The sequence below is a fragment of the Syngnathus typhle genome, linkage group LG22 (assembly GCF_033458585.1).
Source record: "Syngnathus typhle isolate RoL2023-S1 ecotype Sweden linkage group LG22, RoL_Styp_1.0, whole genome shotgun sequence".
Lineage (NCBI taxonomy): Eukaryota > Metazoa > Chordata > Actinopteri > Syngnathiformes > Syngnathidae > Syngnathus > Syngnathus typhle.
In genome coordinates, this window is record NC_083759.1 from 1,756,812 (window position 1) to 1,777,009 (window position 20,198).

Here is a 20,198-nt window from a genome sequence, read left to right on the forward strand (position 1 = left end):
ACATATACAGAGAACACGACAGTACTCACAAGTATCTTGGGGTCCGCTTGCATTGGGGTCTCTCGAGGTAAACCAAACAAGGCTTCACAAGCCAGCTTCCAGGTATCTTCCGTTCAAAGGTTTGTTGTGATGCGTAGGACGGGACCTTCCTGATAATTCAGCAGCCGAGCAAAGCGACAAGACGACACCGCGCTCACTTTCTCCCACCGAGCTGCCGGCGTTCCTCATCTTTTTCATCGTTGGAACGTGGACCTGCGCAGACACTTCATTAGGTACACTATCAAATGGCTTTTTTTTTTTGCAGATCAACAAACATAGGTGCTAGAGCCTATAATTATGCCAGATAGTTTTCTTTTGATTGAGATTGTTGACGTGAGTACAAATATATCATAAGGAGATCTGTTCCAAATATTTTGTCCCACTTCAGGCGCTAATAAGCATAATTGCTTTGAGTTTAATCTCGCCTTTTGAGGGACTCGACAATGCTTATAGAAATGTGCAAAATTAGTTTGGTTTTTAGAATTAACTTTGTGATTTTATTGATTGTTATACGACCCTTTTTTTGAAGCAAATTCTTTAAATTACTTAAAAGTTAAGTGATACTTGCGTAATGGTAAAAGTAAGAGATTTTTTTTGTTCTTCGTGTGTGTGTGTGTGTCCATCACTCGCTATCATCCAAGGTTAAGTTCTGGCTCACAAGCAGATAAAGTGTGTGTGTGTGTGTGTTTCAAGGATGGATTTACACATCCTCCCCAGCTGTGACTCCACTCAGTCATTTCTTTTTCCTTTCTGTGACCTTCTAAGATCTGTGCCACTGTCACTAGCGCGGCTACAAAAATTCAACTAATAAACAAATAATTTTGGACTTGACTGTTTTACATTTAGGAAACGTGACAAGCGAAGATGGGCGAATGGGATCTTCTGGGTCGCCTGTTGGACAAAGTGCAGACTCACTCCACCGTCATCGGAAAAGTCTGGCTCACGGTTCTCTTCGTTTTCCGCATCCTGGTCCTGAGCACGGGCGCCGACAGGGTCGGTGCACTCGACTGGTCTTGACATTTAATGTTGCACTAAAAACAGAAAAGAAGTTGAACTTTTTGAGCAAATATTTGTCTCCCGTGTTTTTTAACACTTCCACAAATGTGACTTATGCACATATCTGGGTTAACATCTTGGAGCTGTTTATTATAATGTGCCACGCGGGTGTCCCGGGCTCGCAGGTGTGGGGCGATGAGCAGTCGGACTTTGTGTGCAACACCGAACAGCCGGGCTGCGAGAACGTGTGCTACGACAGCGCCTTCCCCATTTCGCACGTGCGCTTTTGGGCCCTTCAGATCATCGCCGTGGCAACACCCAAGCTGCTCTACCTGGGATACGTCCTGCACGTCATTCACGCTGAGAAGAAGGTACGATATAATACGAGAAACGGAGAGTGATTGACATCAGCTTCTCACCATGACCTTCCCCGTTTGCACAGTTGAAGGAGCGCATGCGGAAGTACGCGGAGCGCGACGACCAGGCCTTGTTGTTCCTTCAGCGGAGTTTCAAGATCCCAAAATACCTCAAGAGTACGGGAAAGGTACACAACGTGGCTTTGAGGAACAACCAATTTGAATCGGACAACCGGTTTTGATTCAACAAACTCAAATCGTTGAAACATTGTATGTATCAAAAGCAAATCGAGATAATATCGAATTATCTTTCTAAGGTGAGCATCCGCGGACGCCTGCTCCGCGCCTATGTCGTCCACCTAGTGGCCAAGATGGCCGTGGAGATCGTATTCGTGGTGGGCCAATATTACCTGTACGGCTTGACGCTGGACTCTCGCTACGTGTGCATGAGTTCGCCGTGCCCCCACCGGGTGGACTGCTTCCTGTCCCGGCCCACCGAGAAGACCGTCATCATCTGGTTCATGCTGGGGGCCGCGCTGCTTTCGCTCGCCCTGTGCTTGGTTGAGCTGCTCTACTTGTGCGTTAAGGCGGCCAAGGAATGCGCGACCCGGCGGCGGGACTATACAGTCACGCCCGTCACCCCGGTGCCAACTGCCTCTCAAGAGAAGGCGTACATGCTGAGGGACGACGGCATCACACAGAACGGAATCAACATTGACCTGGAGATGACGGCAAAAGGCAACATGGAGGAAGTGCATATTTGAGCTCTGTGTGTGTGTGTGTGTGTGTGTTCACTGGAAAATATTAAATCATAATCATAAAAATCATCTGGGAAAAGTGTTACGGGTGTTTACATTTCATTGACAAAATTGTGTTGTGTTGATGTTTGGCGTTGTTCTGATTCGCTTGTTTCATCAATAAAAGTTTCTAATTCAATACAGTTCAATGGAAACTGTTCAGCAGCATAGTTTATCATCCTGCCAGCAGAATTTTTTTGAACAAATGTATTTTTTCCCACATTCAGGAACGATACATGTATTTGTTTCAAAGTATTTTTTGCGCAATACTTGGATTTTTTCCCCCAACATGATTAGATTGTGGATGGTGGTGTGGCTGCACGCTTACCTGTCAATCATTAGTGTGTGTCCCGCCCCCTTTCATTGCCAGTCCAAAGTGAGAAACGGAGGCCAACCAATCATCGTGGAGCACCATCTGGCAAAAGTACTCTATATTCAACTGGAAGTAATACCAAAAAAAACTTGAGAATAGAATACACTGGTAGAGGTAGAAGTACTCACGCAAGTCTTTGGCTTAACAGGAAAAGAAGTACAGAATCTGAAATGCATTTCAGTAAGAAAGTCAAAATCTATTTTTGAGCAGCAGAACATACAATAGGTATTTTGATAAATACTCGAGTACTGCGCTGAAGAATTTGTACTTGATCTTCGTCAGCCTCTACCCCACTCCAAGGTTCAGCTCAGTCAACGCTCAACCTCTGTCGCGGACGGTCCACTCGGCCTCGCTCATCAGGTAAGATGACAACAAAAATACTCATTGATAGATTAAAAAAATAAAATAAAATAGTCAGCAGAGTGATTTAATACTGTTGAAGTTTTGGGTCATGAATGCTGCGTCAGGTTGTTTTTTGGGTTTACACCTCAATTTCATGAACCTCACACAGCTGCTCTTGTTCCCGTCACATACGTACGCTGTCGGGGCAGGTGGGCAAACTTTGTTCAAGTCACATTTAAAATAAAACCAGGATTCAAGATCATTTTAAATATTAAATGAATTGAAATCAAATTCATTGATTCGTTGCATTGATTCGATGCGATGTGATGCGACAAAATACTCCGATTTTTATTTCGACATTTTGAAACAAGTGAAATACACACAATAGGGTACAAAAGGCCGACCGATTATTCATCGATTAATCGATGTGCAACCGTGATTTTTGTTGAATATTTTTGAATCCAGATCAGCAAGTATACATCATCGCCAAAGATGGGAGACTGGGGTTTCTTGTCAAGCCTATTGGACAAAGTGCAGTCGCACTCGACCGTCATCGGAAAGATCTGGATGACGGTTCTGTTCCTGTTCCGGATCATGGTCCTGGGCGCCGGCGCCGAGAGCGTATGGGGTGACGAGCAGTCCGACTTCATCTGCAACACGCAGCAGCCCGGTTGCGAGAACGTCTGCTACGACTGGGTCTTCCCCATCTCGCACATCCGCTTCTGGGTGCTTCAGATCATCTTTGTGTCGACGCCCACGCTGGTCTACCTGGGCCACGCCATGCACATCATCCACCAGGAGAACAAGCTGCGCGAGAAGCTGGCCAGCCCCGGCGGGACTCTCCGCCCCAAGTCGCCCAAGTACACTGACGACAAGGGCAACGTGACCATCAAGGGCAACCTCCTGGGGAGCTACTTGACCCAGCTGGTTTTCAAGATCCTCATCGAGGCCGCCTTCATCGTCGGTCAGTACTACTTGTACGGCTTCGTCATGGTACCCATGTTCCCGTGCTCCAAGAAGCCGTGCCCGTTCACCGTCGAGTGCTACATGTCGCGACCCACCGAGAAGACCATCTTCATCATCTTCATGCTGGTCGTGGGTTGCGTGTCCCTGCTGCTCAACGTGATCGAGGTCTTCTACCTGCTGTGCAAGCGATGCAAGGCCAAGTCCAGGCGGAGGTTTCCCATCAACACCGTCGGGGGCCCAGTCGGGCTTTCCGAGCCCAGGTGGCCCACGATGGACGATGCCTTGAAGCAAAATAAGAAGAACCTGGACATTGAGATGGAAGCCAACCAGAGTCTGGGGGGCAGCCCGGATGGAGCCAAGGAGGAGAAGCAACTGTTGGGCGTCCACTAGCGAGGATCTTGCGTTTGTTTTGATGGGTTATTCTTTGTATATTTTTTTTTGCTTTCAAAATGTAAAAATCAAGTGCAGCAAGGTTGTTGTATTTAGATTCATTCTCTGCTTTTTGGTTTTTGACTAAATTATTTCAAAACAGAATAAATAACCATAATGACACCCGAGATGGACTTGTGTTGTTTTGAGGGCGGCCACAATAATCGAGTGCCAAATCCTTGACTGTGTGCTTTTCGATTCTGTTCTTAAGTTATTGTTTGGTGCATGAAAATATCTGAAATAATAATGATCATGTTGATGATGTTGGATGTCACTTGTTTTGTATATGCACTGTATGTTTTTAGGAAAATGATTAAAGTTTGATATAAAAAACCTTTTCTGAATTTATTATTACTGAAGAAATGACAAGATGGAGGTTATAAATTAGTTTACTTGGTTAAAATGTTTTCTGAATTGAATTACTCATATGGATGGATTAGGCTGCATCAACATGCATACATGATACATATTTGATTTTATACATATCTATTTTATCTGCATTCATTTGAATTATTTAACCTAATTAACAATGATTTCATTTAGGTTCATTAAACAATATCCATTAGTTAGGTATACTTACTTTAAAAACAAATTATATATTTCTATTCATGAATTCAGTAAGAATAATTAATTTTATTCATTCATATTTTTATTTTACATCATTTGAATTTATTTGCCTTTATATTTATATATACTGTATAGAAACATTTTATAACAAAAATTCATGTTTCCACAAATTATTTCCTCCACCAGCAATTGCACAGTTTAAATTAATTGTCAGCTTACATTTTCTGACATAATGAGATGATGATTGCGGACAGCATTGCAACACTGGCAGTAAATTCCAGGAGGGGTCGGAGTCATTTCTTTACTATCTGCAGTTACATCATCACATTTTGTACCTTAAAACCATAAAAAAAAGTTGCATTGGTGTACGTGCAAAATGTGATGACAAGAGGAAAAACATCAACGCTGGGGAGCAGTTTGAACTTTAACGTCCACCAAAAAGCAATTATTAACCAGCATAATCTTGTCTTTTGCCAGTCACTGTGTGTCACTTATTTTTTTTAATCAAACGTGGCAACGTGGCCCCCCACAACATACACGGTTGTGCAACCTGAGCTCAGGTTCAAGGCAGCAAAATTAGCCCCCACCTTTGCTTTGCTTTTTTTTCCCTTTGCTTTATTGCAAACAGCATTCAGTGGTTGCACAGTGTACCTGGAGAGCAGCACGAGTCACTCTTCCACTCTAAGGTAAACAATTTCCTTTCATTAAAAGAGACAATCAGCAGTTATCTGTATGTTTTTCATATATACATAGATTTATATATATATATATATATATATATATATATATATATATATATATATATAGCTATATATTTTTTCTCGACGTGTACACCGACCATTGCTAGAACATTCCAGTGTAGTTCAAAAGGGAATCAACAATTGAAAGTGCTCAATTTTTAAACAACCAACCGGCAGTCACATAATTGACAGAAAAATGAGAGCAATTATTTTATAGTGATTTATAACCCAAAAGGTTGCTACAGTAAAACTACAAAAACAAAATGAACATTTAAAAAAGTTTCTTTTTATTATGTAATGTTTACATTTTTCTCATGCTAGCAAAAATAAAACACTGTCTTTTTGTTTTGAAGCTGACAATTTCAGCTCAGTTTTACCATTTCAAGGTGTCCTTCAACCAAAAACTATGCAGCAGCATTGAAATTTTGCCAAATAATACCAGGAGTTGTTTTTTTGTTGAAAGCCTGGTGAATAAAGTTGAAGATGGGCGAGTGGGGTTTTTTGGCGAAGCTGTTGGACAAGGTGCAGTCCCATTCCACCGTCATTGGGAAGGTGTGGCTCAGCGTGCTCTTCGTCTTCAGGATCATGGTCCTGGGAGCCGGGGCGGAGAAGGTCTCTTTCTTCAACTATTTCATCTTCCACAATTCAACATTTGCAGATTAGATTCTATGTGAATTTTAAGATGCCAAAAGGCAGTATCGCCCCCTGCAGAAAAGGAGTAAAACTTGTGTCAGTGTCCCCATTAGCAATGCCGACGGTTTTGATCCGTTTCCAGGTGTGGAGCGACGAGCAGTCCAAGATGATTTGCAACACCAAGCAGCCGGGCTGTAAGAACGTGTGCTACGATCATGCTTTCCCCATCTCGCACATCCGTTTCTGGGTCCTTCAGATCATCTTCGTTTCCACGCCCACGCTGGTCTACCTGGGCCACGTCATGCACGTCATCCACAAGGAGAACAAACTACGGGAGAAACTGAACAGAAGCAACACTTCCATGCTAAAACTTCCCAAGTATTCTGACCACAAAGGCCAGGTGAAGATCAAGGGCGACTTGCTGGGGAACTACATGACGTCCATCATCTTCCGTATTATTCTGGAGGTGGCCTTCATCGTGGGCCAGTACTACCTGTACGGCTTTGTCATGGAGCCCCAGATCGTGTGCTCGCGGGCGCCTTGCCCCTTCACGGTGGAATGCTTCATGTCGCGACCCACCGAGAAGACCATCTTCATCATCTTCATGCTGGCCATGTCCTGCGTGTCGGTGCTGCTCAACGTGGTGGAGGTCTTCTACCTGGCGTGCTCAAGTAATGCCCGGAGGAGAGCCAAAATTGTCAGCGGAGCCATACGGGGTCCAATAAACGGCGAAGGATTCCGAGCGTGAGCGAGTGGACAAAATGGCGACCCCAGAACTTTAAAATGGCCTCCGAACGGCCACTTCCAAAAATAGTGGTATTTTGTCTTTTATTTTATTTAAAAATATGTTGTTTTTGATCAGTGCCTCAAACATGTCTGCTTAGAGTTCAAGTCAGGTTAGCTAGCTCATCATGTTCTTTGCTCCACGCCGGTTGGCAAACATTGTTATCTGACTTTTTGAAAGGTGTAAATATTTTGATTGTGGATCAGGTTCTTTTACATTGTATTTTTGCTTCATGTTTGTGATTTTAATAAAAGGTTTATTTGTGTAATTTACTATCGCACACATTTGTGACCTTTTCAAATCTTAAAATCGTGTTTGGGGTTATTAGAGCATCAATAGTCTTGGTGCAAATACATTTTTGAGCTACAGGACTTGTAAGTGGATAGGTGAACTTTTCAAACCTAAAAAACTCGATAGTAGGTTAAAATATTTGCTCATTTGTAACAAATTGACTGTACCTTGACGTCTCTGGGCTGGTAACGAAGGACGTGATGCCGCACATTGAGCTCGAATACAGGTCCATAACGCTGGGACCTTTCAACAAAACAAAAATGGCGATGTTACTACATGAAATAATAATGATGATGACGAAAACAGTAACAAAAAATAATAACCCTGCCATTTTAGAAACTTTTCATATATATTGTCGTTTTTGTACTTCAAACAATTAGGGAATGTCCAGAGAACACTAAATAAGTACTTCAAATAAAAATGTATGAAAATACGATAATAATTAGACGTTAATTGAGGTGAGCGGATGAAACGCCCTTACTTTATCCTCGGTGGTCGTCAAGCGTAGATACTTTTCTTTATGTCGGCGCAGTAGGTGAGGGAGGCGGAAAAAGTACAGAAATAAAAGAAATTAAAACAAGTAAATGAGTGGTCGGAGTGAAAAGAAAAGAAAAAAAGAGACATTTAAATCGACAAAAGCCGTCAAGCTAAAGTTTCCCGGCGTTTGGCTAAGAGCCCGGGAAAAGGTGTCCTCATGACGTCATATTGATGCGACACCCACCAGCCAGTTTGTCTCCAGGCTGTAATTATATTATTATTTTTTCGACTTGGAATTAGCACTGGTGTAGGAAATTAGCTCAATCAAATACGTTATAATAATAATATAATAAATGATTGATTAGATTGGGTTCATTTCAAGTTGCGCTACGTCAGCAGGAGCAAAGCCCTTAAAACCAAACACTGACATCAAGCGGCCATTCTGAGTAACTGCATAAACTGAAACGTTCCCAGACATCTTCATTCCAATAACAAAAATCCATAGAATATTATAGTGCTTGCAATTTTACTATAATAAATTTACAAATATGTGAAATTGTACTTAATGGACCATCATTAATTAGGTTCAGAGATCGTGGTTACCTCTGTCTACATCAGGCATAAAGGAATAATGGAATCGACGCAAATAAAAGTACATTTTATTACATTAAAATGCATTTATTGCAACTGAATACAGATTAAAAAAATGATCATGCTTAATAAATCAAGTATATTCATATTTCATGAATAGTGCAATTGATTATTTTCACAATAGTGATCAAAAAAGTGCACTGCATTCCACTGGATTCATAATCAACTAAAAAATGTCATCACTAAAGTGCATTTGTTGGCTTTCAGCGTTTCTGATTGGACGGCAGCTCTCAGTAAAGTTTGTAAAAAAAAGAAGATATATTTGGCGTAGCGAAAGACTCAAGCGGCTAGCGATGAAGAATACTTTTGAAAGGGGGTTGGATGTGATGCCGCCATTTTGTGCGTTCACTGCCCACAGTGCTTCCTGTGTGTGACGGCGCACACCACGCCACCTTTGGGCCGCAACGTGCCCAGGTCGCGGATGTCCAAGCTCTGGCCCGGCATCAGGGCGAAGTCGAACCTCTGCAGCAACTTGGCCATCACCACTTTGGCTTCCATCTGTTGACAAAATACAAAGTACTCATTGCATAGCTTGCTAACGTCTAATTTTACGGTTCTGTTTTGTTGTTTAATCACCTGAGCAAAGTTCTGACCCAGGCAGGAACGCGGGCCGAGAGAAAAGGGGTAGTAGCAGTAATAAGGCCTTGTGTAAAAAAAAAAAAAAAAAATAGAATTGTAAATATCAATAACAAAGGTTGAGAAGCCGCATTATTGAAAGAGAAATAAAAGTCGAAATTTTACCCAGAAAAAGGAATACAGAAAAAAAAAAAGGAATACAATCCTTACTTGGGAGCATCCGGATGAAAGCGATCTGGGTTAAATTCGAGGGGATTCTCAAAGAACTTTTCCATTCTGCTGGACACGTACGAGCTGAACTGAATAACAAAAATAAAAACTCTTCACTCATCCTTGTCTTACTTTTAATTTCCCCCTCCACAATCAACTTGAACGCCTTACGACGCAGACGGCTCCGGCTGGAACCCGGATGTCGTCGACGACGATGTCATTGATGAGCTCACGGGACGTTCCTGGAGCTGTTGGGTAAATCCTCAAAGTCTCTTTTAGAACCTTCAAATGGAGAACAGCTAATTTAAAGCGACATATTTTCAATTTCGATGCTATACTAGCTTCTCCATCCACCTGTGAGAGGTAAACAAGTTTCCCAAGATCGTCGTAGCTAATTTCTTGCTTCATCCCGATGACATCGTCCACCTCCTTCTGAGCTCTATGAAACAAAGAAAAATGAAAAAACAAAAAACAAGTGGAGTCAATTTTGTTTTTTGTTTTTAGCGTTCTTGTTTTGCACTTTTCCATGATGTGCGGATGTTTGGCGAGCTCCATGATGCAAAATGCCAGCTGGTTCGCCGTGGTTTCCTGTCCTGGTAAAGAAAAAAAAAAATCAATAATTATTAATAAAATGAGCAATTCATGAACAATATTTGTAAAAAGGCTAAACCTCGAAAAAAAAAATTGCTAGCGTGTGATCTGCACTGCTTTCAGCTTCTCTCATGTCACTAGCTTGGCTAATTCGGGAGGGAATGCCATTCAAAAGCATCACCATGGCAACAATAACAGCCCACATGACTCCAATCGGATTAGAAAAAGTCTCACCGGCGATGAAGAAGGTCACAAAATTGTCCAGCATGAACTCTTCGTCTTCTTTGGTCATGCTTTCCTCTGAAATGATTTTTTTTTTTTTAAAAAGAGGAAAAAACGGAATTAGATTATTTTTCAAAATTGTTTACGATCAACCACGTCAACACAAACCTTTTCCGGCCGACTTGATGATCTGCGTGAGGATGTCTTTGGGCACGTCGCTGCCTCTCTGGATGTCCACCTTCCTGTTGTGGATCCACTCGGTGCCGGTGGAGCGCAGCAGCTTGCACGCTGTGCGTATTTCTTCCACCAAGGCCCAGTTTTTGGGATAGAACTGGAAGAAAAGCACAAGATTATTTGAAAAGGGAATAGAAATTGGAAAAGCAAGCACAAATTTAATTATTCTAAATTTTGAAACTAAAGGTGTACCTGAAAGAAGACGTTGCGTAAGTTATAGACCATCCCTTGGAGGCACGTCTCAATGGCGTTGGGGAAAGGCGTGTCCTCCAGGTGCTCTATATCCATGCCGAACGCCACCTCAACACACAAACCTCGACCTTTAAAGATTTGTGTTGTTTTCTTTTGCTGGATGCGATGTAGCCAACCTTGACGATGACATCCAAGGTGACTCGGTTGACCATCTCCAGCATGCGGGCCTCCGACTTTTTGTCGGCGATGTCGGACAGTTTTGTCATCAGCTTCTCGGCTCGCTCGTTGAACGTACCCGTTAGACTCCTCAAGTACCTGAGCACATATTTTGGGGCAGAATGAATCTCCCAATGTGTGCTTTGTTCTAAAACGTGACCATGATGTAAATGCAGGTACCATTTATAGCAATTTTTTTTTCCGAGGTTTAGCCTTTTTAGAAATATTGTTCATGAATTGCTCATTTTATTCATAATTTTTTCTTTACCAGGACAGGAATGGGTTGACCTGTTTGACTGGATTCTTGTGTGGTTGTGTAAATTACTATCGCACAAACTGTGAATACCACACCCTACCTTACGTAATACTTATGCAATAAAAAAAAAATAAAACATTGGTTATTGATTGACTGTTAACTCGAGCACAGATTAGGTTGGTGCAACAAACTCACAAGCTGCTAAAAGCGGGGTCAATGATCCGCCGTTGTTTATACCACTGGTCATGGTTCCTCGCTGTTACCAGCCCATTGCCCAAGAACCTGCAAAGAAACCCACATATATAAAAAATATGCAGTACCATTTTATCTATCTGGCTCCACAATTCACCTTTGACCAAACATGCTGAAGAGTCGCTTGTGGAGGAACAGGTCTTTGGGATACTTGGAGGACATCAAGATCTCCTGAAGGCATCACACAACACAGTAAATGAATTGGCAGGAGAGCCTGATGACGGTTTTGGGGGTATTTGTGTCATCCAGATCATATTGACAAAAATAGTTATGTGTGCAAAAGGGATTCATTTTAACCTTCATGTGTATGTTTGACTGTACCTTGACTGTTTCTGGGTGAGTAACAAAGACAATGACGTGATGCAGCATATTGATCCTGTACACTGGTCCATAACGCTCGGCCCTTTCAATATAATATCATTAATGGTAGTGTCAATATGGATAACAATTATTATTATCATAATAAGTTTACCATTCCAGAAATAAGTCGTGTGTCAGAGCGTCGTTTTTCATTGTCCTCGCAATACGTGGAGCATGCCCGAAGAGAAAGCTTAAAAAGAACAAATAAACTTCTTAGAGGTGAACTGCGGCGAGCGGCTGGCACGTTAAGTTTTTTTATTTTTTTATTTTACCTTTCCCTCGGTGGTCCAGGTATGTGATCATACTTCAGGTGCATATACTTGACGTAGGCGCAGAAGGTGAGAAATGCTAAAAACAACACGAATAAAAGTAAGCCGGCCATATGCCAGGCCAGGGTGACAAAAAACGGTAAAAGAGGCATTTTTTAAAAAACAATTAAAACTCGTCCGTGCGTATAAGGTCCGTCGGTATTTCTGCAAAGGGGAGTTGCGGAGAAAACTCTGAGGTGACGTCATAATGGTGCGCCTCTCAGAGCAAGTTTTTTAAATCTCCCGTTTTGTTTTGAATTTTGATTAAGCCCTAGCAAATTTATCTTGCTCCAATGCGGATCGAATAATAATACGACCAATTAAAAAAACGATTTTTTACTTAATTTAAATTTTAATCAGTGAAAATGCGGGCACTGGAAGACCATTAAATTCTCAAAATATATTTGAACAATTAGTTAAACTAAGTTTAAATTCACTCAATATCCCCCTCCTTTCTTCTAATATGATTTTTCGAAACTAATAATAAACACAAACACGGCATTTATATAGGCAAATCCTGCCACCCAGTGGCCACTATTAGTAACTGCAACAACATAACAAATAAAGGCCAGACAGACAGTTTATGTATGATATATTTAATTAAAAATGTATTGGATGGGATATTAATCATACCAACGTATATTGTGATTTTCTAAATAAAAACATCTTCAATGGTAGGCCTGCTGATGATCTAATGTATTTTAAACAAGATACATGAAAATCAAATTCATATATTGTCAAACAGCCCAGTAAACACTTGACATGCAGAAAGAAAACAAAAAGGTGCAACCGCTCAGTCAGAGCATCATTCAAAATGGCGCGATCAGTCTTACGTCCCCCTTAAAATGATCCTCTGCTCGTCCCGTGGAGCTTTAACAGCGTCCGTCCTCCAGGACTCGGCGGCCATTTTAGTTTGGGGGTCAGGCTTGTCACTGCTCTGTTCATCCCTTGTATGATATCTCGTTTTGTTGCGCTGTCGTTACTGACGTCCTCCTCACATGAAGTCATCGGAATCATTGCCATCCTGCCCAGGGATGCATTTCTACATATGAGCCTTACTGAAATGTACAAGCCCATTAGTGTGCGCTCACCTCGTTGGTTTGCATGTTTTCGCTCTTCATCAGCGAAGTGTAGCACCTGGCCGAGAAGAAACGACAATGCGCAGAAAAAAGGCAAAGTCGATATGTGAATAGGTTGAAATCAAAATTATTTGGAGGGTGAGGAAAAAAACGGCAAGGGCACGCCGACTGACTGACTTGAGCTCGTCCATCTCCTTCTTCTTCTTCTGCTCTTCCTTCTCGCGTTTCTTCTGATCCTGCAGCAGAGCTTTCTTCTCGTTACGCTCCTCACGGTCCCTCGACTCCTTCTCGGCCGCTAAATCCGGGTAGCGCTCATCTTTGGTCTTCTCCAGTCGGTTCACAATCTCGTTGACTTTCTTCTCCACGGTCACCGTCTTCACCTGAAGTGACAAAACACCAGCTGTCAACTAGGATTCCGAATCCGACGATCCCCCACGATCGCTCTACCTCCTTTTGTCGATGGAAGCCGATCTGTCCCACGTCCATGTCCCCCGTTTTCTTCAGGTTGGCCCAAGGCGTGTAAACCACACTGATGTTGTTCATTTTACAGCCTGTGAGGTGACACAAACAAATGCATGACGACCACTAAATATTTTCCCATTTTTCTCACTGTTAGACCTTGAATGCTGTTGTTTTTCACCAGTTGCGCACAGTCAATCAACACCTCCGGAGGAATATCGTTGATAGTCACACCCTAGAACAGGCAAAGAAAGCATCTGAGGAGGCAAAATATGTAACAATATAAAAAAGACAAACGATCCGTTTACCTTTGGTAAGCGGAGATAAACGTGAGCCGAGGACAGTTTATCCACATGAAACCTATGAGAAAAGGAAAACTTTTAATCCCTTTAGCGAGAAATCCCCTCATATAATTTCAACGCATCAACTTGATTTATTCAATATTCGGATTATTATGCTTGTGGTGGTGTACTCACCAGATGTCTTCAGGCCAACCGTACTTGATCAGATCTTCGTCTGGAGGCAACGTAGTCAATTAAGTGAACATTCAACAATAGATACATAGCTTTTAGATGGGTAAACTTACTTTCATATTTGTCTTTTCCCATGTAAATGGTGTAGGGAGGCTCCACCACTAAGATGACAACAGAGACAGCAAACTATGAGCACAATATTATGGCACCAAACCGGGCTAGTAGCTAACAACCACAAACTCACCAGCACTTGTGAAGTAAAAGACCATTTTGAAGGATATGTGGAAAGGGACGAAATAATGAATATGGACGTGCGCTCTACTAAATCGTTGGTTTAAAAACCGAAGTATTTTGAGACTGACTTGCAGTCACTTGACGCGTGGGGAATGTTGAACCCGGAAGTTGTTATCGGGCAAGGCAGCGGAAGCATATTCTACCTTGCCTCCAGAATAAAGTTTATTCGGAATGCTTTAAGTTGTTTTTTTACGCACATTTTAAAGTTTATTCATCTAAGATTTTATTCACCTTAACCTTATTTTATTAAGATATCTGACAAGGTCTCAGAAGTGGTTTCTAACAGTAAACGTTACGTATAACCCTTCTGGATTGCTGTTTCGTCTATTTTTAGGTATTTTTGGCACATTTTTTAAAACGTTGCAAATGAGATTCATAAAAAAAGGTCCAATAGTTTAATAGTTGGCGTTTTTAATGTTTGATATGTGAACCTACGCATCGACAGGAAGTCTTTTATTGTGGTACATCCCGCGAAATTCCGCTTCCGTTCTAGGATAGCGCGCCTTTGAAAACACACGGAGAAAGTACGGTCAAGGAGAAAAACTAATGACCAAATTTCTTTTATTTGACCACTTTTCCATCACTAAAAGTTCCCTTAAGTCATCGACAGCCAAAACGGTTTTTAGGTAAGCAACCCTACGTATGTTTCATCTTTTAATATCGTCGTGTTTTAGTTCGATAGCTTACCTCAAAGCGTTTGGGGTTCGTTTGTTCGAAGGATTTGTGCGCTGAAAAATGTCACGTGTGAGCGCAATTCTCTTCTTTTTTTATTAATACAAATCTTTTATTATATTTCCAAACTCTCTGCACGGCATACCTACGTTTTATTTGATTTTATCCAGTATTCCCACCGATTATAACATTTGTATGTGACTAATCTGGTTTTGTTCTACATAATTATAATATTTGTCCACATGCAGGAAAAAAGGTTGTGAAAATGATGCTCATGAACACGCGGAAGAGAAAGCTCTCCTCTGTGGACTCGGACAGGTGAGCATTTTCAAAGCCTTTTGTGGACAGTTGGGATTGAATTTGATACATTTGGTTGTCCTGGCAGTCACCCGGCCAAGATGAGTGAGAAGGAGGCATCGCCCCTCAAGCGAAGATCTCCCAGGAAGAAGCCGGACGTGAATGAGAGTTTGAACAAAGAACATTCCCCGTGGCTGAGGAGGTCTCCTCGAAAAGCAGCAGGTGAGAAGGAGACATCGGCCGTCAAGGAAATATCTCCCAGGAAGAAGCCGGACGTGAATGGGAGTTTGAACAAAGAACATCCCCCGTCGCCGAGGAGGTCTCCTCAAAAAGCAGCAGGTATCGATGTGTTGGCGGAAGGAAGAACTTCAGACTCGGCTGCTTTAACAACAGTCATCCGTGCTTCTCCTTAGGCCTTCCGGTCAGGCTGGCAACGATGACAAGCTCCTTCTACGGGCCGAAAAAGGGTGTTTATCTCACGCCTCTGGAAAGGAAGGCAGTGAAGGAATCACTTCCAGTTCCTCCTCCTCCTCCTCCAAGCCAGGGCAATAAGATGGAGAAGAAAAACAAGAAGGTGACGAAAGGCAAGCAGGTCAAGGTGGTGACGGTGCGTTCGAGTAGCAGAAGCTACAGTGGGAAACCAAAGACCATCAAGCTGTCCAAGATGAATGGGAGCAGGTCGGTGCAAGATGCCAACTGTAATCAAATCTAGCACCCTAAATTGTGCTACTTGTTAATTTTTTATTTTAACATCAGCAATGTTAACGGGAAGGCGCCCGAGCCCAAGAAGCCCAAACCCAAGCTTTTGGTGGGCGCCGCCTTCTTCAGCACAGGCAAGAAGCATTCCTCAATGTACAAGAAGGCGTCCAAAGGCCAAAGTCACAAATCTAATAGTGAAATGGTGGCCGCCCAGCCTGAGAAAAAGCAAAAGCAGATCATTCCCGTGAAGGTAACAAAGGATGAGAGGAAGTTTGATTTCAAACAAGACGTGTTGACTTTTTTTTTTTTTTGTGATCCTCAGATTGCCGTTCAGCCCGTGGAGAAGAAAATTGAGGCGCCCAGAAGAAAGTTTGACCCGAAGGAATTTGCGGAGTGTGACAGCAATTTGCCAGCGAGGTGCTCACTTGACACTTTTAGTTGCATTCACCATTTTCAGACCTCTTGTGTGGCTAAATGTGGTCACCTCAATATTAGGAACGGTTCCTCACCTCACTGTTGATTCCTATTTTGTTCCGCAGTCCACCTAAAGCCTCGGCTGAGAATTACAAAATCACAAAGGAGCTAAAAATTGTGCTGACAAGGATTCCGATTCAGGCCTCCTTTCTTACTCAGGTAGTTTAGCTTAGCATTCGATATGTCCACATCTGTTTGAAGCATTTTTTGAAAAAAAAACTTGTCTTGACCAGGACGGGAGCGCCAAGCCTGTCTGTGATCTCGGAGACGTGAGTCCCAGCGATCCTGCCTCCACACCGCCCAAAGGTCAAATACTTCCAGGGTTCCCTCAAGAAGCTTCCATAAATCAATTTTCTTGATTTTAACAAAATTGTTTTTGCCCCATCCAGAATCTGTGGCAGTGTATCCCATCTTTGGATCCGCTTCCAAACGGTGAGACATTTTTTTTTCTCTCCTTGCAATGTCATGGATCGACCTTTTTTTTGATAATCCAACAATGTGTCTTGAAGTTCTAAGAGCTCCCCCGCTGTCACACCGTCCACCAAAGAGCGTCCCACCCGCAGGAGGAAGGAGAAGCAGGACGCCGACCAGCTCATCATTGTACGTTGGCTCCTTTTGAGTCCCCCCTTTTATTTTTTTTAACAAACTACGCTTTGCCGGCAGGACGCAGGCCAGAAGCAATTTGGCGCCGCCGTGTGCGGCTCATGTGGGATGGTGTACAGCGCCGACAACCCGGAAGACAATTTCCAACACGAGCAGTTCCACCAGTGCCTCTTGGAAGCCATCAAGTTTGTGGTGAGGATCTCATAGAAGAACTTTGGACTATCTGTGGAAAAAGCGCTTCAATCTTTTTTTTTTTTTCCAGGGTTGGAAGAAGGAAAGGGTGGTGGGCGAGTTCTGGGATGGAAAGATCATCCTGGTCATGCCAGATGATCCCAAGTATGCGGTCAAGAAGGTACGAGCTTGAAGGAAATTGCTTTGCCGCCATTTTGCTTATTATTACAGTTTTTGTATATTTTAACAAAGGCGGAGGAGGTGCGTCGCATCGCAGACAACGAATTGGGCTTCCAGCAGATGACGCTGAGCAGACCCTCGCAGGCCAAGACTTACTTGTTTGTCAACGCCGATCGGATGGTGGTGGGCTGTCTGGTGGCAGAACCCATACGGAAGGTCATCATTTGGGAGCGAGCAAAATTACCTGTTTTTTCCCAAGACCTTGTTTGGTGAGGAACCCGTTGTGTCTCGTAGGCCTTCCGAGTGCTGGAGCAGCCCGATCAGTGCAAAGACATGACCAAGGATGACTTCATGGACCGGCACCGAGCGTGGTGCTGCTCCACCGTGCCGGAGAAGGCGCTCTGCGGCGTTAGTCGGATTTGGGTCTTCAGCCTGGCCCGGCACAAGGGCGTCGCCAGCCGCATGCTGGACACCGTCAGGTAGGCGGCCATTTTGGGATCCCGCTCACAACATGGGTAATAATGTTATTGGAAGTTATAGGACTTCTGTTCCAGGAGCACCTTCATGTACGGCGGTCACCTGACAAAGGACGAGATCGCCTTCTCTGACCCGACGCCGGACGGCAAACAGTTTGCGACGGCGTACTGCGGCACGCCCACGTTCCTAGTCTACAACTTCATCGCCTAAAGTGACCCGAGCGATCGTTCGTTTTGACTGTGAATGACTCGGGTTTTGAGAGAGTCCGTTTGATCAGTATGTTTTTTAGCTCAGGGTTGAGTGTTGTATATTTGCGTTTTTTTTTTCCAGATGTTTATATGGAAATGACTTCCTGTGGAAGTTTTTGCTAGTCCGAAACGTGTTTTTAAACCGCAGGATTGATCACATTTAAGTTGTCTGTTGTGTTCAAAGGGGAAAAATTGTGTTTTGGAACAGAGAGAATCTATGTTGTTGTGAGTTTGAATAAAGTTATTTTAATTTCCCGGACTTGATTTCTTGTGAACAAAATGGAAACCAAGAATATAAAAGCCAATCGAAAATGATCTTAGTTTAGCGTCTCCAAGAATAACAACAAAGCAGCACAAATAAACATTTACAAGTGACATCATCAGGACACTCAAACCTCACAGGCTGCTCTTGTTTTGCTCAAGCGCGTTATCCTCCAGCGCCTCCACGATCTGTGTCGCCGAGGGTCTCTTCTGGGGGTCCACCTCGGTGCACACGTAGAAGAGCTCCATCATCTTCTTGTAGGACTCGCCCAGCTCTTGGCTGTCCAGCGGCGGCCGCGTGCCCAGCTGGGCGTAGTAGGCGTCTTCGTCGAAGCTGTCCTGCATCGACTCGTCTGAAAAACAAAGCCCTGAGTGGGCTGCTTCACCTCACTCTTCATGTTCTCCAAAAATCTCACCTTCATCTATCTCCTCGTCATCCTCCGGCATATCCACGTGAGGCATGGCCAGGGTCATCATCTCCCACAGGGTCAGGCCGTAGGCGAAGATGTCTGCTTTGTCTGTGATCTCACCCCCCTCCAAGGCCTCCTTGGGGTTCCAGGGCTCCGTGCCGATGTACTCCGCCTCGGGGTCCGACACTGACCCAAAAACACAAGTCTCTTTGTGCTCAATCTGATGAAAGCGCATATTGTCCAACCACAGCGTTGCGCCTACCTGTCATGTTCTCATCCAGCTGGAGGGACACGCCCACGTCGCAGATCTTGACGGCATCAAAGTTGCCCTTGATGACCACGTTGCAAGACTTGATGTCGCCGTGCAGCAGTTGTTTTTCGTTGTGAAGATACTGCACAAAGAGAGAGGCGATCACAACTTGGAATCACGTTATTTCCACGACTCAGCACGTTTCGAAACCTGCAGTCCACGGGCCACGTGAAGCGCCACTTTTTCAACGTCGGCAGCAGGAAAGGCCCGGAGACCGTCTTTTCGGCGCTTCTCGATGAGGTCGTTGAGCGACTGCTCGCCCCCGAACTCCATGGCCAGACACTCGGAGCCGTCTTTGGCCGTGGCCAGCGCACGGAAACCTGCAAACATTCAGTCGGGACAGGGAGATTGGATATTTTATGACAGCGCAGTTTTAACGAAAGCGCCCAGACCTTCGTTTCTCACCGACAATGTTGGGATGGTCGATTCCCTTGAGGACTTTTGCCTCCTGCTTTAGACGCTTCAGGTAGACTTCAGCTTGTTTGCTGGCACATTTGCTGTTGAGCTTCTTGATGGCCCAGGGGGACGCGTTGAACTTTCCCACTCTGGAATCAAATTGATATGATGAATTTAATTAGAGAGCCAATTTATGTTAAGAAGGTTGTCACCTGTCCATCAGGTAGACGCTGACTCCTGTCCCACAGCCGAGCTTCTTCATGAACGGTGAAGCCGGGATGTTGATGGGGCTTGCAAAGCTCCTGATTCTGGACATCTGAGGGGTGGTGAATCCAGCCATGCTGTCCAATTAAAAAAAAAAAAAACGGATCATTTGCTGAGATTTACATCCGTAAATTCATTTTTTATAGCACTTAGCCCTCAGAGTCGATTCATGTTTGCAACTTTGAATTCTTACTGTTTTGTTTTTGATTGAGTGTTGCGCATTTAATCTTGCATTTATGTAGAACAAATAAAATATGCATGTGACGAAAACAATACAAAACCTAGCAGACGTCATCGGCAATGAAGCTAACAATCCCTGGACGACAAAAAAAAATGGCGACAAGCCGAGTCGCCGTTGGTCCAGCGAGAAGTAGCATTTGAGTGTGTATTGTTTAAAGTTGTTGTTTTAGCAAATAAACGCCATATTACCTATTTTTCACAGTGAACGAGAACCAAGGGAGTGAAAATGATCGCGCTGAACTTTTGAAATGTTAACGTATTAACGGAAGTTGACGGAAGCCTCAGAGGGACAAATAGCGCGGTTCTACTTTTCTTTTTTATTATTATTATTTT

At 43.4% G+C, this 20,198-nt stretch overlaps 7 protein-coding genes and 1 long non-coding RNA gene across 10 annotated transcripts; 4 read left to right on the top strand and 4 right to left on the bottom strand.

Annotated features, from left to right (window-relative positions):
• Window positions 1-131: 131 nt before the first annotated feature.
• On the top strand, window positions 132-2,247 carry LOC133146616 (gap junction Cx32.7 protein-like). Its single transcript, XM_061270512.1, has 5 exons — window positions 132-272; window positions 886-1,032; window positions 1,221-1,406; window positions 1,478-1,579; window positions 1,709-2,247. The coding sequence occupies exons 2-5, from the start codon at window positions 904-906 to the stop codon at window positions 2,153-2,155; spliced, it is 864 nt and encodes a 287-aa protein (XP_061126496.1). The 5' UTR covers window positions 132-272; window positions 886-903; the 3' UTR covers window positions 2,156-2,247.
• LOC133146631 (uncharacterized) lies at window positions 2,002-3,474 on the bottom strand. Its single transcript, XR_009711398.1, has 4 exons — window positions 2,803-3,474; window positions 2,690-2,726; window positions 2,517-2,603; window positions 2,002-2,110 (listed from the first exon to the last, which is right to left on the bottom strand). It is a non-coding gene; the product is annotated as an uncharacterized LOC133146631 (long non-coding RNA).
• On the top strand, window positions 2,663-4,277 carry gja13.1 (gap junction protein alpha 13.1). Its single transcript, XM_061270514.1, has 2 exons — window positions 2,663-2,921; window positions 3,369-4,277. The coding sequence occupies exon 2, from the start codon at window positions 3,396-3,398 to the stop codon at window positions 4,257-4,259; it is 864 nt and encodes a 287-aa protein (XP_061126498.1). The 5' UTR covers window positions 2,663-2,921; window positions 3,369-3,395; the 3' UTR covers window positions 4,260-4,277.
• Window positions 4,278-5,458: 1,181 nt separating this feature from the next.
• LOC133146621 (gap junction Cx32.2 protein-like) lies at window positions 5,459-7,095 on the top strand. The gene is made up of 3 exons (XM_061270517.1): window positions 5,459-5,551; window positions 6,069-6,217; window positions 6,381-7,095. The coding sequence occupies exons 2-3, from the start codon at window positions 6,089-6,091 to the stop codon at window positions 6,984-6,986; spliced, it is 735 nt and encodes a 244-aa protein (XP_061126501.1). The 5' UTR covers window positions 5,459-5,551; window positions 6,069-6,088; the 3' UTR covers window positions 6,987-7,095.
• A 1,338-nt stretch (window positions 7,096-8,433) lies between these two features.
• LOC133146602 (cholesterol 24-hydroxylase-like) lies at window positions 8,434-12,069 on the bottom strand. 3 transcript variants are annotated; one of them, XM_061270488.1, is made up of 15 exons: window positions 11,823-12,068; window positions 11,663-11,740; window positions 11,512-11,593; window positions 11,288-11,361; window positions 11,134-11,220; window positions 10,643-10,781; window positions 10,467-10,574; window positions 10,209-10,371; window positions 10,053-10,118; window positions 9,748-9,820; window positions 9,582-9,666; window positions 9,399-9,509; window positions 9,228-9,316; window positions 9,018-9,084; window positions 8,434-8,939 (listed from the first exon to the last, which is right to left on the bottom strand). In XM_061270488.1, the coding sequence occupies exons 1-15, from the start codon at window positions 11,969-11,971 to the stop codon at window positions 8,787-8,789; spliced, it is 1,524 nt and encodes a 507-aa protein (XP_061126472.1). In that variant the 5' UTR covers window positions 11,972-12,068; the 3' UTR covers window positions 8,434-8,786. The 3 variants fall into 3 exon arrangements, with proteins under 3 accessions (XP_061126472.1, XP_061126471.1, XP_061126475.1); XM_061270487.1 differs by having other exon boundaries at window positions 9,582-9,820; window positions 11,823-12,069; XM_061270491.1 differs by lacking the exon at window positions 9,018-9,084 and having other exon boundaries at window positions 8,909-8,939; window positions 9,582-9,820; window positions 11,823-12,069.
• A 369-nt stretch (window positions 12,070-12,438) lies between these two features.
• On the bottom strand, window positions 12,439-14,281 carry ccdc25 (coiled-coil domain containing 25). The gene is made up of 9 exons (XM_061270520.1): window positions 14,114-14,281; window positions 13,983-14,030; window positions 13,873-13,912; window positions 13,705-13,756; window positions 13,556-13,631; window positions 13,385-13,488; window positions 13,115-13,317; window positions 12,950-12,995; window positions 12,439-12,882 (listed from the first exon to the last, which is right to left on the bottom strand). The coding sequence occupies exons 1-9, from the start codon at window positions 14,136-14,138 to the stop codon at window positions 12,853-12,855; spliced, it is 624 nt and encodes a 207-aa protein (XP_061126504.1). The 5' UTR covers window positions 14,139-14,281; the 3' UTR covers window positions 12,439-12,852.
• A 357-nt stretch (window positions 14,282-14,638) lies between these two features.
• On the top strand, window positions 14,639-18,238 carry esco2 (establishment of sister chromatid cohesion N-acetyltransferase 2). Its single transcript, XM_061270483.1, has 15 exons — window positions 14,639-14,789; window positions 15,084-15,153; window positions 15,221-15,471; window positions 15,546-15,810; window positions 15,889-16,081; window positions 16,154-16,248; window positions 16,371-16,464; window positions 16,539-16,611; window positions 16,695-16,737; window positions 16,815-16,905; window positions 16,969-17,100; window positions 17,171-17,260; window positions 17,332-17,475; window positions 17,554-17,738; window positions 17,814-18,238. The coding sequence occupies exons 2-15, from the start codon at window positions 15,101-15,103 to the stop codon at window positions 17,944-17,946; spliced, it is 1,842 nt and encodes a 613-aa protein (XP_061126467.1). The 5' UTR covers window positions 14,639-14,789; window positions 15,084-15,100; the 3' UTR covers window positions 17,947-18,238.
• On the bottom strand, window positions 18,001-20,144 carry pbk (PDZ binding kinase). The gene is made up of 7 exons (XM_061270509.1): window positions 20,055-20,144; window positions 19,574-19,702; window positions 19,371-19,510; window positions 19,116-19,285; window positions 18,918-19,047; window positions 18,662-18,841; window positions 18,001-18,598 (listed from the first exon to the last, which is right to left on the bottom strand). Exons 2-7 carry the CDS (start codon window positions 19,699-19,701, stop codon window positions 18,381-18,383), a joined length of 966 nt encoding a protein of 321 aa, XP_061126493.1. The 5' UTR covers window position 19,702; window positions 20,055-20,144; the 3' UTR covers window positions 18,001-18,380.
• Window positions 20,145-20,198: the final 54 nt, after the last annotated feature.